Source organism: Dipodomys ordii, unplaced genomic scaffold, assembly GCF_000151885.1.
Source record: "Dipodomys ordii isolate 6190 unplaced genomic scaffold, Dord_2.0 Scaffold227, whole genome shotgun sequence".
NCBI lineage: Eukaryota > Metazoa > Chordata > Mammalia > Rodentia > Heteromyidae > Dipodomys > Dipodomys ordii.
The window spans coordinates 1,706,801-1,721,390 of NW_012267443.1; the positions used below are offsets into that span (position 1 = coordinate 1,706,801).

General features: G+C 38.3%; 1 protein-coding gene across 1 annotated transcript in view; it reads left to right on the forward strand.

Annotated features, from left to right (window-relative positions):
* The window catches only part of Pon3 (paraoxonase 3), a 42,523-nt gene extending 30,037 nt beyond the window's left edge, over positions 1-12,486 (forward strand). Inside the window, exons 4-9 of the mRNA XM_013035849.1 lie at positions 1,363-1,528; positions 3,284-3,410; positions 8,478-8,678; positions 10,057-10,138; positions 10,371-10,499; positions 12,229-12,486. Of these exons, the coding sequence (XP_012891303.1) occupies positions 1,363-1,528; positions 3,284-3,410; positions 8,478-8,678; positions 10,057-10,138; positions 10,371-10,499; positions 12,229-12,387 (864 nt within the window). The 3' untranslated portion in view covers positions 12,388-12,486. The remainder of the gene's footprint in view (positions 1-1,362; positions 1,529-3,283; positions 3,411-8,477; positions 8,679-10,056; positions 10,139-10,370; positions 10,500-12,228) is intronic.
* Positions 12,487-14,590: the final 2,104 nt, after the last annotated feature.

Sequence of the window (14,590 nt, forward strand, 5' to 3'; positions counted from 1 at the left end):
GTGGAGAATCCCGGCTGGTAGGTTTCTCTGTTCCTGGCAATCCGCTGTTCTGCGAACCGGTACCTGGTGATCTGCAAGCGGCCACCTGTGTCTCTGGGGCTCCGGCAGCCCTCGCCGGGCCGGCTGGCCGGCGGCTTGGCGCACTACCGCGCGGCCAGTAAGGTTGGGGGAGGGGTCTTCGCTCTTCTCTGTTCTGAAATTCTTCTTTTCCTCTCTTTCTTTTTTTGTTATTTTCTACCTCTGGTTTTTCTCTGAGTGTTCGTCTTTTTGTTGTTGTCGGTCTCTTGGGGAGATTAAGCGTTGGAACTCGAACTCTCTTTTTGGTTGAAGAGAGCTGTGGCATTTCCCTACTTCCCCGTCGCCATCTTGGTCCCCCCTTCAAGAATGATTTTTTTAAAAGAAGAAATTCTAGAATGTATCAGGACTGGAAAGAATCTTAGCCATTGTACATGTCAACATATTCATCTTATAGATGAGAAACCTCAGGTACCAACAGGCCAAGAAATGCACACAAAGTAACACATCTCTTGCATTGTCATTTGAACTTCATTTGTTTATTTATTTTTATTCATTTATTCATTTTTGCAATACTGGGAATTAAACTTAGTGCCTTCACTCTACTACTTGAGCCATACCACTAATCCATTTGTTAGTTTTGTTGTTTTTCATATTGTTTCTTAAGCTAACTGTGTCTAGACTAGACTCTTTTTTAATTAATTTTTTATTGTCAAAGTGATGTACAAAGGGGTTACAGTTCTATAAGTAAGATAGTAAGTACATTCCCTGTCAAACTTGTGACCCCCCAACCACCCTTAACCACCAGATAGTGAGCCATCTATCCTAGAGCAGCTGAGATTACAGCCATGTGCTACCACACCAGGCTTGGCTTCATTCTTTCTAAATTAAAAATGCTTACTTATTTTGAGCATATTTCTTCCCACTTACAGACAATGCTTAGATAATGATGGGAACCCTTATGCTCTCACTCAGATCAAATTGTGAAAAATATCACCACAAAAAATCTCAGAAATCCAAATGAAGGGCTGAGAAGGTGGCTCAGTGGTAGAGCGCTTGCCTTGCATGCATGAGGCCATGGGTTCGATTCCTCAGCACCACATAGGCAAAAAGAAAAAAGCTGGAAGTGGCACTGTGGCTCAAGTGGTAGAGCCCTAGCCTTGAGCTGAAGAGCTGAGGGACAGTGCCCAGGCCCAGAGGTCAAGCCCACAACTGGACCAAAAAAAAAGAAAAAGAAAAAGAAATCCAAATGAAACAACCTGGAACATTTTATGTGACCTTGAGATTTTAGCTTTTGTATGAAAATGTTATTTTGATATGTACATATTTATTCTCTGTCATTTAAAGGGACTAAAATATCCAGGAATGCCATCCTTTGCACCAGATGAGCCTGGACAAATCTTCCTGATGGATCTTAATGAGCAAAATCCAAAGCCACATGCATTAAAATTCAGTGATAGTTTTGACAAAGAAATATTTAACCCACATGGGATTAGTACTTTCATCGACAAAGGTAAACCCTGAATGATTAAGTATAAGAGAAAAAGAGGGATATGGAAAGCATTCATCTCCTATTATTCAAAACCCACATTAAAGAAAGAAGGTACATGATATTTTATCATGAAAATATATACAATATTTTACAAGATGATAAATGTGTCTAAAAATATTTTTGAACATTGCATTTAAAAAAGGAAGACTCATACTGAGGACCCTATGTGGTCTTTTCCTCTTCTTCCTAACCACTTTTTCTTCTTATGTGCCTTATCATAATCTGCTTAAAATCATTGTTCAGATATCTAAGATGTAAACTAAAAGGCCTTTGAAAATAATTGTATGATATTAAAATGCTAGACACGACAAGGAAATCTGATAAATTCAACTCACAAAAATGAGAAGCTTTGTAGTTCCAAGCCACCATCAATAAAGTAAGAAGGTCAAAGGAATGAGACATTTGAAAAGTAATATATGTGATGAAGGACTTGTATCCAGAATGTAGAAATAATTCTTATAGCTCAACAATAGTGATAAATAACTCAGTAATTAAAAGTAGACAGGAGCTGGGTGTGTAATCCCAGTATTCCAGAAACCAAGACAACAAGTGTGTGAGTTCACCAGTCTGTGCTACACAGTGAAACTCCATGAAAAGAAAGAAGGGAAAGAAAGCTTTTGGTATGTTTCTGGATCCTTGAATCTCAACTTTGCATGTAAGTACTTGAGCTGGCTCCATCACTTGCTAGACAAGTACATGAATGATGTGAATAGGGAGAATAAATGCAGAACAAGACCTACAGTGGGACTATGGACCAACCTTTACAAAGTCCACAGCTCTTCAGCCCTATGTGTGCTACCAGATCAGAAAACAGGACTCTGGGAACTCAGGTTCCCACCCTGAATCCCTCACAAGTAGTTCACATGCTTATATAATGTTGTTAGTGACAACAAGCCAACACTGTTGAAGTTAGCAGTGCCTGGAATTCTCTGGATGATTTGCCTTGTACATGCATATTCATTCACATTCCATGTCTACATGTTGTTGCAACCTCAAGTAGTTATTTTAAAAGCTCATTGTCTGGCTGAGACCTTTTGTTGATTTTAAGGTATTTACACTGACATTTCCGGCACTTAAGCTGGACTGTAGACAAATGCATAGACACACACATAAAATTTCTCAGCAAAGTTTTGTTTGCTTGTACTCTCTCATTGAAGGATCATCTAGAGAAATCTCATGTTTGTAGACCATTGCCATTACTCTCTCTTCCTGTTGGAAAGCATGGTAGAGAGTAGGCAGATTGGTTAAAGAGACATCTGTACTTGGCTCTGCCTTGGGAGTGGTGAAATCAGTGAGTCATTCCCTATGGTGAACTTTATTTCCTCCATAAATGGTGTTTCTGGCTTTTATTTGAATTACTTCTCAGTTGGCCTATGAGGGTCAAATGTAAGGCATATGAAGAAATACCCCTTACACTTGGCAAAGTAGTATATATTTATAGTCCCAGCTACACAGGGCTTGAACCCAGAGATCACAGTGACATGCTCACTCAAACCAAACCAAACCAAAGCCTTTGGAACTGACCAAGATTGATTGATTGATTGGAGTTTTGCTTATTTTTCGGTAGTTGTACAAAGGAGCTTCAATTCAACATGTCAGTTTAGGAATACAGTGCATCTTAATCAGTGAGTGACCCAAGTTTGAAAATAAAGGTAATAATGGTTTCAAGGGGTGTAAACTGCTTGGAAATGATGTGTGTTTTTTCCCCCTATTTAGACGATACAGTGTATCTTTATGTTGTGAATCATCCCCACATGAAGTCCACTGTGGAGATATTTAAATTTGATGACAAACAGCGTTCTCTCATACACTGGAAAACCATAACTCATGAACTTCTCAAGAGGTAGGGAATTAAAGTAGTGTATACTTCTAGTTATTTTGCACCTGAGCTATTGCTTTATTTTCTTTATGGGTTCAGCAGGCTTTCTTAAGCTTTTGTTTTGTACTATTATTTCTAAAGCTTTCTAAAGATTCCCATGGTGACACTACCCAGAACCTCACTAGAAATAGCTGTATTCAGTATTAAATATCCTTATATTCTCCAACTTTTGAAAGCATTTTAATCCCATAAAGGTGTGCAATTAGATTCCCAGCTCGAATTCCATCCTCTCACCACAGCATTGTAATACCTACTATCAGACTTTCTTTAAACACCCACACCCTTCTCCTACCTATGCTGGTAGATTGTATTCTGGGAGCCTCACCCACTGGTATTCTTACCAACCACCAGATGGGCAATTTCTTTGTATCTAATTCTCTAAAGTAGACTGTCATAGAAGCTTGGAGGTGCTTATAAAAATTATATTTATTAAGTGTTGACTATGTACCATATGCTAGGCCAAAATATTTCATTTAACTTAATTCTCACAATAGCCTGTAATAGTAGGCATGAGTAAAATGGATCCTAGAGAAGCTTTGTAACTTGCTCAAGTCACACAATTAGTGACTGGTGCAAATATTATGTAAATATAGACCTATCTGAACTGAAAGCTGAGGTCTCTGTTGCAATGGTCAACATCCTTGCTTCTTCATGCAGAAAAAAGTCGCTTGTTAATGGATACTTTTCCTGTTTCAAGTCTGTGGAAAGCAATAAAGAATTTATTTTATTTTTTCTTGCTATACTGGGCTTTGAACTCACGGTCTCACACTCACTCTACTTACTTACTTGGTTGGTGCTCTATCACTTGAGCCATGTCTCCCACCTGCTTCTGGCTGCTTTTTATTTTGGCAATGGCATCTATTGGACTTTTCTATCTAGACTGGCCTCAAATACCAGCCTCTGGATCTCAGCATCTTGAGTAGCTAGGATTACCAGTGTGAGCCATCAGCACCCAGCAGAATTCGTCTTTTATAAAATGGATGGTTCCAAAACAATGGAGGTTGATTTTTCTACAAGATAGAAGAACAGGGAAGGAAATAGAAAAAGTCCATTTCCCGTGTTCTCTTTTTTAAGTATTTCCTGTAAATTCATCCCCACAGAAGATAAAAGTAACAGGAAGAGTGAAGAAGCAAGAGGGGAGAAGAAGAAGGAGAATTAAAGTTATTGACTTTTTCCCATAATACATGGCCCTGAGTTTGCAGGCCAGAGTGGACCAGGACTTGCACAGCGTTGCTATAAAACTGTGGACAAGTTACTTAATATTTGCATTAATTTTTTTCAGTAAAATAATCACTTCCCTAATTGGTGAATTGTGATGATCAAATGCAATAGCATTGATACTGGTGGCTCTCTCCAGTAATCCGAGCTACTCAGGAGACTGAGATTTGAGGATCACAGTTCAAAGCCAGCCTGGGTAGGAATATCCATGAGACTCTTATCTCCAATTAACCACCACAAAACCATCAGTGGAGCAGTGGCTCAAAGTGGTAGAGCGCTAGCCTTTTTTTTTTTCTTTTTGGTCGGTCGTGGGTAGAGCACTAGCCTTGAGCAAAATATCTTAGGGAAAAAGTCCAGGCCATGGGTTCAAAGCCCCATGACAAAAAATAAAAAATAAAAATTGCAATGGCATAATTGCATATTTCCCCCTAGAAATAGTTTTCTGGAAAGCCAACCAGAGGGGAAATATGATATGTGAGAACCTTATGAGAGCATTCAATCTCAAGAAGCAGAAGTCTAAACCCAGGATAAACCAGGGAAGGGAAAATGTCTTGTATTGGATCATGCCATTAAAAAAAAATGTGGAAATTTCAATCCTATACACTTCAGCATATTGCTTGGAAAAGGTCATTACAAAGATAATTAAAAATGAAGTCATTTTATAGGAGGGTTCATTCTTTACCCAGTATGGCCAGTGAATTTTTATGAGCACAGACACACAGGGCGAATGACATATGCAGATGAATTTTGATACTGAAAGAGTTTTGTGTCTACAATCCAAGGAAAGCCTGTAGCTACCAGAAACTAGAAAAGAAACAGAGAGATCTTTTCATAAACTCTTCAGATAGAAGGCTGCGGTGTGGCTTAAGAGATAAAACTCTGGCCTGGCATGCTTATGCTCTGAATTCAAACACTAGTAACACATACACACACCAGAGAGAGAGAGAGAGAGAGAGAGAGAGAGAGAATGAGAGAGGGAGGGGAGAGAGAGTGAGAGAGAGGGAAAGAGAGGGAAAGAGGGGGAGAAAGGAGAGAAGAGGGCAGGGGGAGGGAAGACAGGGGAGGGGACAGAAGAGGAGAAGGGAGGGGAGGGGTAGAGAGGAGAGAAGTGGACAGGAGAGGAGGGGAAAGGAGGGGGAAAAACCTCTGGAGGGAACATGGCCTTGCCAGAACTTTGATTTTAGAACCCTAACCCCTAGAATGCTGAAACAATAATTTCTGTTGTTTGCACATCTGTTGATGGCACTTTGGTTTGGAAGCCACAAGAAACTGATATATAGGAGAGCTATAGCGAAGGCAATAGCAAGCTGCCCGATTGCTATAGTCAGTTTACTGCTCAAAATTATGAAATTATCCTCCAGTAAGCTACATAAGGCACATTTTAGAACAATCTGGCCAAGATAAGGGAAAAAAAAAGCTTACCCAACAGCCTGATCTCCTATTGTGAAAGGTTTGCCTCATTGAGATTCCATCCCTCCAGAGTAGCTACTATAAAAAATAATAAATAGTAACTAACACTAATTAGAATGTAGGGGAAAGGAACCATCACACCTGGTGGATGGGAATGTAAAATAGGCACAACCAAGATGGAAATCAGTATGGAGATTTCTCATTAAAACAAAACTCAGAGTGAACCAGCAGACCCAATGAAATCAGCCAGCATACTAGAGGTAGCTGCACATCCATGTTTATCACTGACTATTCACAGTAGCCAGGAGATGGAATCAGCCTAGATACTCATCAACAGATGAATGGAGAAAGAAAATGTGATATTCATATACAATGGAGTTTTATCAGCCATAAAGAAGAATAAAATCATGTCATTTGTAGGAAAAATGCATGGAACAAGAGGTCATTGGGTTAACTAAAATCAGACAGAAAAAAATGAATATTGCATGCTTCCTTTCCTGGGTAGAAGCTGGTAGTGGGGGGATATTTGGAAAGGGAAAAGTAGCATGGAGGAGGGGGAGGGAAGGGACAGAAAGACAGAGTAGTAGGGAGAGTACACATGACCAAAGCACAATAGATGCAGAGATGTGAATGCCACAGTGAAACCCCTTCTTGTGTGCAATTTCATACACATTAATAACTACAATACAGTACCATTTTAAAAAGACTTACTTCAAAGGCTTTACCTCCCCTACACTCCTGACTGTGCATGTGCAAATCAAGTTTGGTAGTATCTTGTGTTTTGACTGCTAGGTTGCACCTGTAGAGAGTTGGGTAGTCATTATGCAAACTGGTTTAAGTCGAGGCAGGCAGAACTAGTTAAAATAGAGGAAGGCAGCAGAGATAAGGGAGACTATAGGATCTTAAAGAAGAGCACAAGAGGGTCCTGGAAACATACTGAACATATGCTGGAAGCAAAGCAGCATACTACGGAAAGCATTTTGTTTGGGAATTTGATTATCATTGTCAGATGAGAATTTCTGGAGGAAGGAATGCTCAAGCTAAGACATTAAAGATCAGTAGCCCAGTGACCCAGGGAAAGATGCTATCTGTCAAAACTGCGAAGTATTTTTCAAGACATCCAAATTTTCCTTTCCAAAAGTTTTATCTAAAAAAGCTTTCTTATTTGTTTGTTTTTGGAGGTACTAGATTTCGAATTCAGGGTTTCACACTAAGCTTGCTATGTAGACCCTCTAACATTTAAATCATGCCTTCAACACTTTTTGTACTGTTTATTTTGAAGCGGGTTTCCCTTTTTACTTGGACAGATCTAGGCTGCAACCTTTTGTTTATATTCCTCTTGTAGGTGGGATGACGGCGTATTCTTCCCCACCTTACAAACTTTTATTTGCCCCACTGGCCTCGAACCACCCCCTTCTGACCTCTGCCTCCTGAGTAGATTGGATTACAGGCATAAGCCATCAGTACCCTGCTTTCTTTATATTTTTTAAAGTTACTTCTTTCTTTTCCAAAATGGAAAGGAGTTTGCTGTTTTCACAAGGTTTGCTTCATTTAAAAATCTTAATGACAGCGAGGTACAGTAACACATACCTGTAATCTCAACGAATTGGGATGTTGAGCTTAAGGATGGCTCAAGACCAGTACTTCAAGCTCAATCTTGAAATTGTCTTAAAACAAACAAAAGCGAAGAAAACAAAAAAAAACTTTATTGGTATCAAAGCACAAAAGAATAGCCCCTATAATCAGTCTATTCAGAGGAAACATAAAGCCAGGGTGAACTTGTCTCAGCTATGATTATAGGAAGAAAAGCCTGTGGCTCAAAATCACAGTTGTATTTTCTCACTCATGCTTCTTATCCAGGGTAGGTAATTAAGAGCCTGGGTCTCATATTGTCCCCATTTAGGGCCCTAGGTGGACCATAATTTTCAATCATCAGAAAAATTGCTCAATAGTATGGAAGCACGGTGGCTCATTCACAGGCTATCAAAAAAGCTTCCATCCAGAATCCACACACATTTCATTTCATTGGCCAAAGTAAGTCACATATCTGTGACAAGTCTTTAGAAGAATGGTAGTTATTACAACTACTAAAAATAACCATTTTTAATACATGTTGAAAGACTTTGGAGTTTGAATTTGTTTGTTCATGTCATTTTACTGAATTCTGTGGAAAAGTTAAAAAATACTAAATGACTAAAGAAAATCATCATAGCAATGTACAATTATGAAGTTTTTGTGGTTCTGTTATCTAAGTCTACTTTTTGAAACTGATGAACATTTTGATCTATGTAGTTTACAACAGTGAGGATATTCAAGTACCTCATGGGTTCTTTCTATTTCTTTCTCTCCCATTCTCTCTCTTTCTCTTTGTCTCTGTCTCTGTCTCTCTCTCTCTCTGTGTAGTGTGAATGACATCGTGGCTATTGGACTAGAAGAATTCTATGCTACAAGAGACCATTATTTTACTAGCTTCCCCATGACATTCATTGAGATCATCTTGGAACTTCGCTGGACTTACGTTCTTTTCTACAGCCCAAGAGAGATCAAAGTGGCAGCCACAGGGTTTAAGTCTGCCAACGGGATCACAGTCTCACAGAACCGGAAGTATGCTTTATTATTATTATTATCATTATTATTATTACTAATCATTTGTTAGCTGTTTCCCTGGGTGTTTTTGTGAATTCCTTCCTTCAAGGAGCAATTACTTCCTTAGACTTAAGTAGTCAATACGAATTGGGGCGGGGGAGTCAGGTATAGACAGAGGTAGCCCTAGATGTGTAATAGTAAACTATCTGTTCTCTGGTGCTTTAGAGGCCAATTCCTTTAGAAAAAGGGATGAGACTAAAAAATAAGGCCCTTACTCCAATTCTTATATAGCTGCAGAAATACACTTTCCTAATACATTAAACAGGGGGATAAATGTGCAATATTTCTGCCCTTAGGGGCTAGAAGGCATTTAACTACTTAAATTAAATGGAGGCCTAGATTGGGCATTGTGATTGTATCTTTCCTTGATGGTTATTTTAAATAGCATGGATTTTTAGAAGATTTTATGATTAAGTAGTTGTACAAAGAGGTTACGATTCTATAAGTCAGCTTGTAAATATGATGCATTTTGATCAATGTCACCTCTTCCATCCTTTTCTCAAGATCTGTAAGGCCCAGCTTGGGGAGGGGGTGGCTAGTATCAGTGATGGCTTCTATACAATGGGAACTTATTTCAACAGCCTTTGAGACTCTCACAGTCCAGTCTCCAAGGCAAGAGTACTGCTCAGGTATGGCTGCTAGTGAACAGCTTTAGTCTTACAGTGCCTCCTTCTGCAGGCAATGATGGAGAACATGTGGAAAAGTGCCACCTGCACATCGTGCAGCTGCCGGGTCATTTCCCCCCTCCCATTTCTGCTCTCAAGTTACATAGTTCAGGTTTTATGTATTGTGCACTTGAATACATGGAATTATAAAAAAAACACTCCTTATACATGTTTAAGAATGGAAAGTTTTTACAAAAGAAAAATACCATGAATATTAATATGTAAATTTGAGATAATAAAGAGACTGTTGTGCCAAACATCCCTAAATGTTCTTCCTCTTAAAAAAATACAACCACTGATTATGTCACCTGCTACTTCTTCTCTAGCACTAACTTTGGAGATATAAATTCCTTTGGCCCCCAAGAAGCCTATTTACCACCATACAATTTAAATACAAAAATGTGTAACTTCTAAGTAACAATATTCAGCCTAGATATCATTGAAAATAATAGTTTTGTTACTTTATAGTCATATGTCATCTTCAAAGCCTAATTAAAATGTTTCAAGAATTCTAAAAGTACTATTTCATTATCTTCTTTTATACTGTTTTAGAAAGACATCACAGTGGCACTTCAATCTAGTATAAACTTTTACAACCCTTCTCCAGAACAAGAGTCAGAGTCCTATTCTCATTACTATTTGCTTATGTGTAAATGTTATTTGCATTGAAGGTATGTTTATGTAGCTGATGTATCTGATGCTGCCATTCACATAATGGAAATACAAGATAACTGGAATTTAACTCAACTGAAGGTACAAGTATCCCAGCTTGCCCACACCACAGGGCCTTTTACAATAGTCTCATACTTGACCCAACAATATGCTGCTTAAATAAAGGGACCTTGAGTATTATAGAGCAAGCTGGTGAGATTGTGCTTGTATTTTTAAAGTACAGTCATAGTCTGAGAAAAGGTGGTGGGATGTGGGGACAACAGAGGAAAACACTGAGACAATGTCTTCTTCACCTTGTCTTCTTTGCTGGAAGAGGATACAATTGGGCACCTTACCAGATAACTTGAATGTCGATCCTGCTACGGGAGATATCTTGGCAGGATGCCATCCAAATGCCATGAAAATTTTGTTCTATAACCCTGAGGATCCTCCAGGGTCAGAAGTAAGTGTTTATATTTTTCTCCACTCATAGGAAAAGCTGCAGAAAACAATTTATTGGGGGTGAGATGTAGGTGGGTCACATTTGATGTTCCAGAAATGAACAAATTCTGCGTGTAAAAAGTGGGGATGTTGACAGGAGGATGTGATTCTTTAGCCCTTTCAAGCTACCAAGTGCCAATGTCATATTAGTGCCAGACAATATGTCTCAGATGTATAAGGGGTTTATTTGTTATTGGTAGTAAGGAGAAAACATGACCTGGCTATTCATTCATTGGTTGATATTATTTTATTATATTTATAACCAGAAGGTAAGCTTTGAGCAGAGACACTCCTATGGCACCATCTTCATTTTCACTATCTAATATAAAGCTTCAGTAAAAGGGTTTAAATGATTGTAGTCTCAAAACAAATGACTTTTGGCCTGCAGATATGGTGGTATTGAAAAACATATCCTCTTAAGAGATTTTATTTTCATTATTTTAAATAGATCTTCTAAAACAATAACATAAGCTGTCACATTTTCTATGGAATTAAAAACATTAAAAGACATTGCATTTTCTATGGCATTGAGTTTAAAAATAAAAAAGATATTCTAGTAAATACAGTCACCAAATCTTAGCACACATTCCCCCAGAGAGATGTATATATGCAAATATTTACTGAACACCTGCCAAACAGCCAGATGTTTTTCTAATTGCTTAGGCTATATCAAAAAATAATACATATACAAAGATTTCTGCTCTTTAGAGTAGAAGTAAAGGATAAAGTAGAGTAAAAGGACAGACCCTGAACAGTAAGTATAAGAAATAAAGCATATAGTGTTTGAAAATGATAAGCTCTATAGGAAAAATGGCATAGTTGGACAAAGAAGGTAAAAATTGCTGTGAAGGGATGGGAATAGCCTTATATTAAACAGAGATCAGACTTGATCTAGCTAAAGAGGGATGCTTTAAAGAAAAATACATTTGAATACATGTGTTCAGAGTTGGGAAACTGAGATTCATATGCTAGACTGGAAATTAAAGCAGAACATAGTTATTTCTGCTGAAGAATATTGCTATTGTTACTTCAGTTTTAAAAAATTAACATATTAACTGCTTCTTAGAAAGAGCATATATATTATATATGTATTATATATTATAAGCATATATTATATACATATATACACATATGTGTATATATGTCTATATATAAGTCTAACTAGACCCTCAAATCTGTAGATTGGTAAGCTAGCTATTCTCAGCCAACAAGTGACAGATGAAACTTTCTTACTAAACCCCAGACACATTATCTGTTTTAAGGGAATGTACCTGCCCCTTGAGTAGGACATAAAGCAATAACACCCCCACAGCTGGAAAACCACCACCAGCTTGGGATCTAATCTCCTATAAGGTGCCTGAACTATCAGAAAAGGTTTTATGCTTTCTGGTGAACAATTTGGCTAATGTCAAAGAATAAGTCCATCTTACTGCATAGCTCTTTAGGACATAATACTTTAATAATACGTTCAAATGTAGCTGACATATTCGATGCCGCCATTCACATAATGGAAATATAAGATAACTGGAATTTAACTCAACTGAGCGTAATAAAGAAAAAAAATTACTTAAGCTGTGTAGAACTTAGCTTACTGATTTCTTGGAAAGTATGTTTATTCTGAAACATTTGGGAAGGAAATCACTAGATAGCTGTTCATATACTCTACTAATGAGTGACATTCCTCTTGACAGGTACTGCGCATCCAGAACGTATTGTCTGATAAGCCCACAGTGAACACAGTGTATGCCAATAATGGCTCTGTGCTTCAAGGCAGCTCAGTGGCTTCTGTGTACCATGAGAAAATGCTCATTGGCAGTGTGTTCCACAAAGCCCTCTACTGTGTGCCCTAAATCGAAGACATTCCAAAAGTCTATGTACTTGGTAAATGCAAACTTGCAATTGTTTGATAAGTGAAAGTTCAAACAAGTAATAAATAAAAATAAAAATGTGTCAAGCTTTTCTTATGGCTAGAAGTGAAGGAGCAAAGAGGTTACACAATACCTACAAAATTACAGGTCAAGTTAGTGATTGTCAATGATCCCCAATACTTTTCCTACTTCAGAGGTGTCTGGGCTGTGGACCCTGGATTTTCAGCTCACCTAGAACCTGTAGCAAAACCTAGAACTAAGTAACAAAGCTTGTTTCTTCTGTGTTCCACAACCAGACTAGGGTGGGGAGGGGGAGGAGAAGCTAATGTTCAAATATTTACAATTCATAGTCTCCTCAGCCAATTGTGTGGGGGTACCAACTGCTAATCATATATCCCAGTCTGCAACAAAAGGAAGATTTAACATCACAAGACTGCTTAAATCTATCCTTGAACTTGCATTCTCCCCAAGTATAGCCACCCAGGTTCTGGAGTATCAAAGGGAGGAGCCTGGTCAGTTACCATTGGGTAGGGAAAATGAATGTGTTTATTTGTGATAAGGCTTTATTGGTATCAGTACTCGTATCTTGGGTAATCTTGGCTCTGAACCATGAGATAGAGTCTCAGGGCAGTGATCTTCTACTGTTTTCAGCTTGTCCTACTGGTTAGTTCAATAAACAGTTATTATGCAACATCTGATACTTGGCTCTAACAAACCTGAAATAAGTAACAGGGTTCAGATCTAAACGCTTATCTTAAGGACCAACTTCATCTTAGCTTGATTAAATAAATGAAAGTTCTCCTTTCTTGGGCAAAGACCAAACCAAACTTTAGAAAGTGATTAAAGAGGGCTTAGAAGGATGGCTCAGATAATAAAGTATTAGCCAATGAGCAACGGCAGCAGGTACTGAGTTCAATTGCTGGTCTTGGACCTTACAAAAGAAAGAAAATGATTAATGAAAATCAGTGTACCCAAGTCTCTTGAGAAATTTTATTAGGGAGTAGTTTGATTTGTATTGAGGAAAGAATGGCCTGGAACAATACTATAGGCAATTGTCATTGTTTAAAAGTTTAAAAAGCAGAGCCATTGGAAAACATCCATGCATACACCCATACCCATGCCCAAACAAAAGACAGAGACAGAGACCGAGAGATGCTAAGGGTATATATAGAGTATGATCCATTTTTTGTTCCTAACCCTCATACTCAACAGATTAGATAAACATTCTCCAACTGAGAAAAAAAAAGAGAATTAGTGATGGAAAGACCTTGAGAATAGAGATACTGTTAAGTTTTTGAGAACTGACTCTTCCCTGCCTTTTCCCCAGGCCAAATTCAGAAAAGCTGAGTGATAAAACTTCCCTAGAAATATGGAGCATCTGATTGCTGAGGGTATATTGCTCTCTTTTTCATGGAGAGCATGTGGAAAAACTTACAAATCCCTGGAGTTCCTTCTAGGCTGGTGTAGCCTGGAGCAAAAGTAGAGAAGAAATACTGAGCAAGGCAAAGGATCTCTGTGACTATACCATGACATTACCTGCACTAGGACATGGCAGAGGAGCATATACATGCTCATAGAGCCAAGACACATGAGGATTAGCAGAGAGAGCACCAGTAGGTGGTATCAAAAGGACCTGATACTTGGAAAAGAAGAGAGGTAACAGTTGGATTAAAATGAAACCTGAAGGTTAGATGGTGACAAGTCTCTGATGTTGCCTATGATGGTTTGACACTGTTGAAATATCCTGGAGAATAGACAGAATAGGAAATGGATATAGAATTGTTTCATTCATTGATTTCTACTTGACAATTAATATGGCAAGTACTCATAAAAATAATTTCTAAGCTGGGTGCCAATGGCTAACTTCTGGCAGCCTAGCTACTTAGAAAAAGCATCTGAGGATTGAGGTGTGAAGCCAGGCCAGGCAGTAAAGTCCAATAAACTACAAAAAAAGAGTCAAAAATGGTAGAGAGCCAGCTTTGAGTACAAAAGCCCAAGTCCTGAGTTCAAACCCTACAACCAGCATACCAAACAATAATTTCTGATATACTTTATGATTGTGACTTTTTTTTAGAGTGAAGCAATTCAGTATAGAAGAGACTGAAGTCTTTTCCTAGTAGATACATGATTTAGAATATTTAGATGGTTGTTCTGTAGTCAAAACCAATTGACCATTATGCTCCTC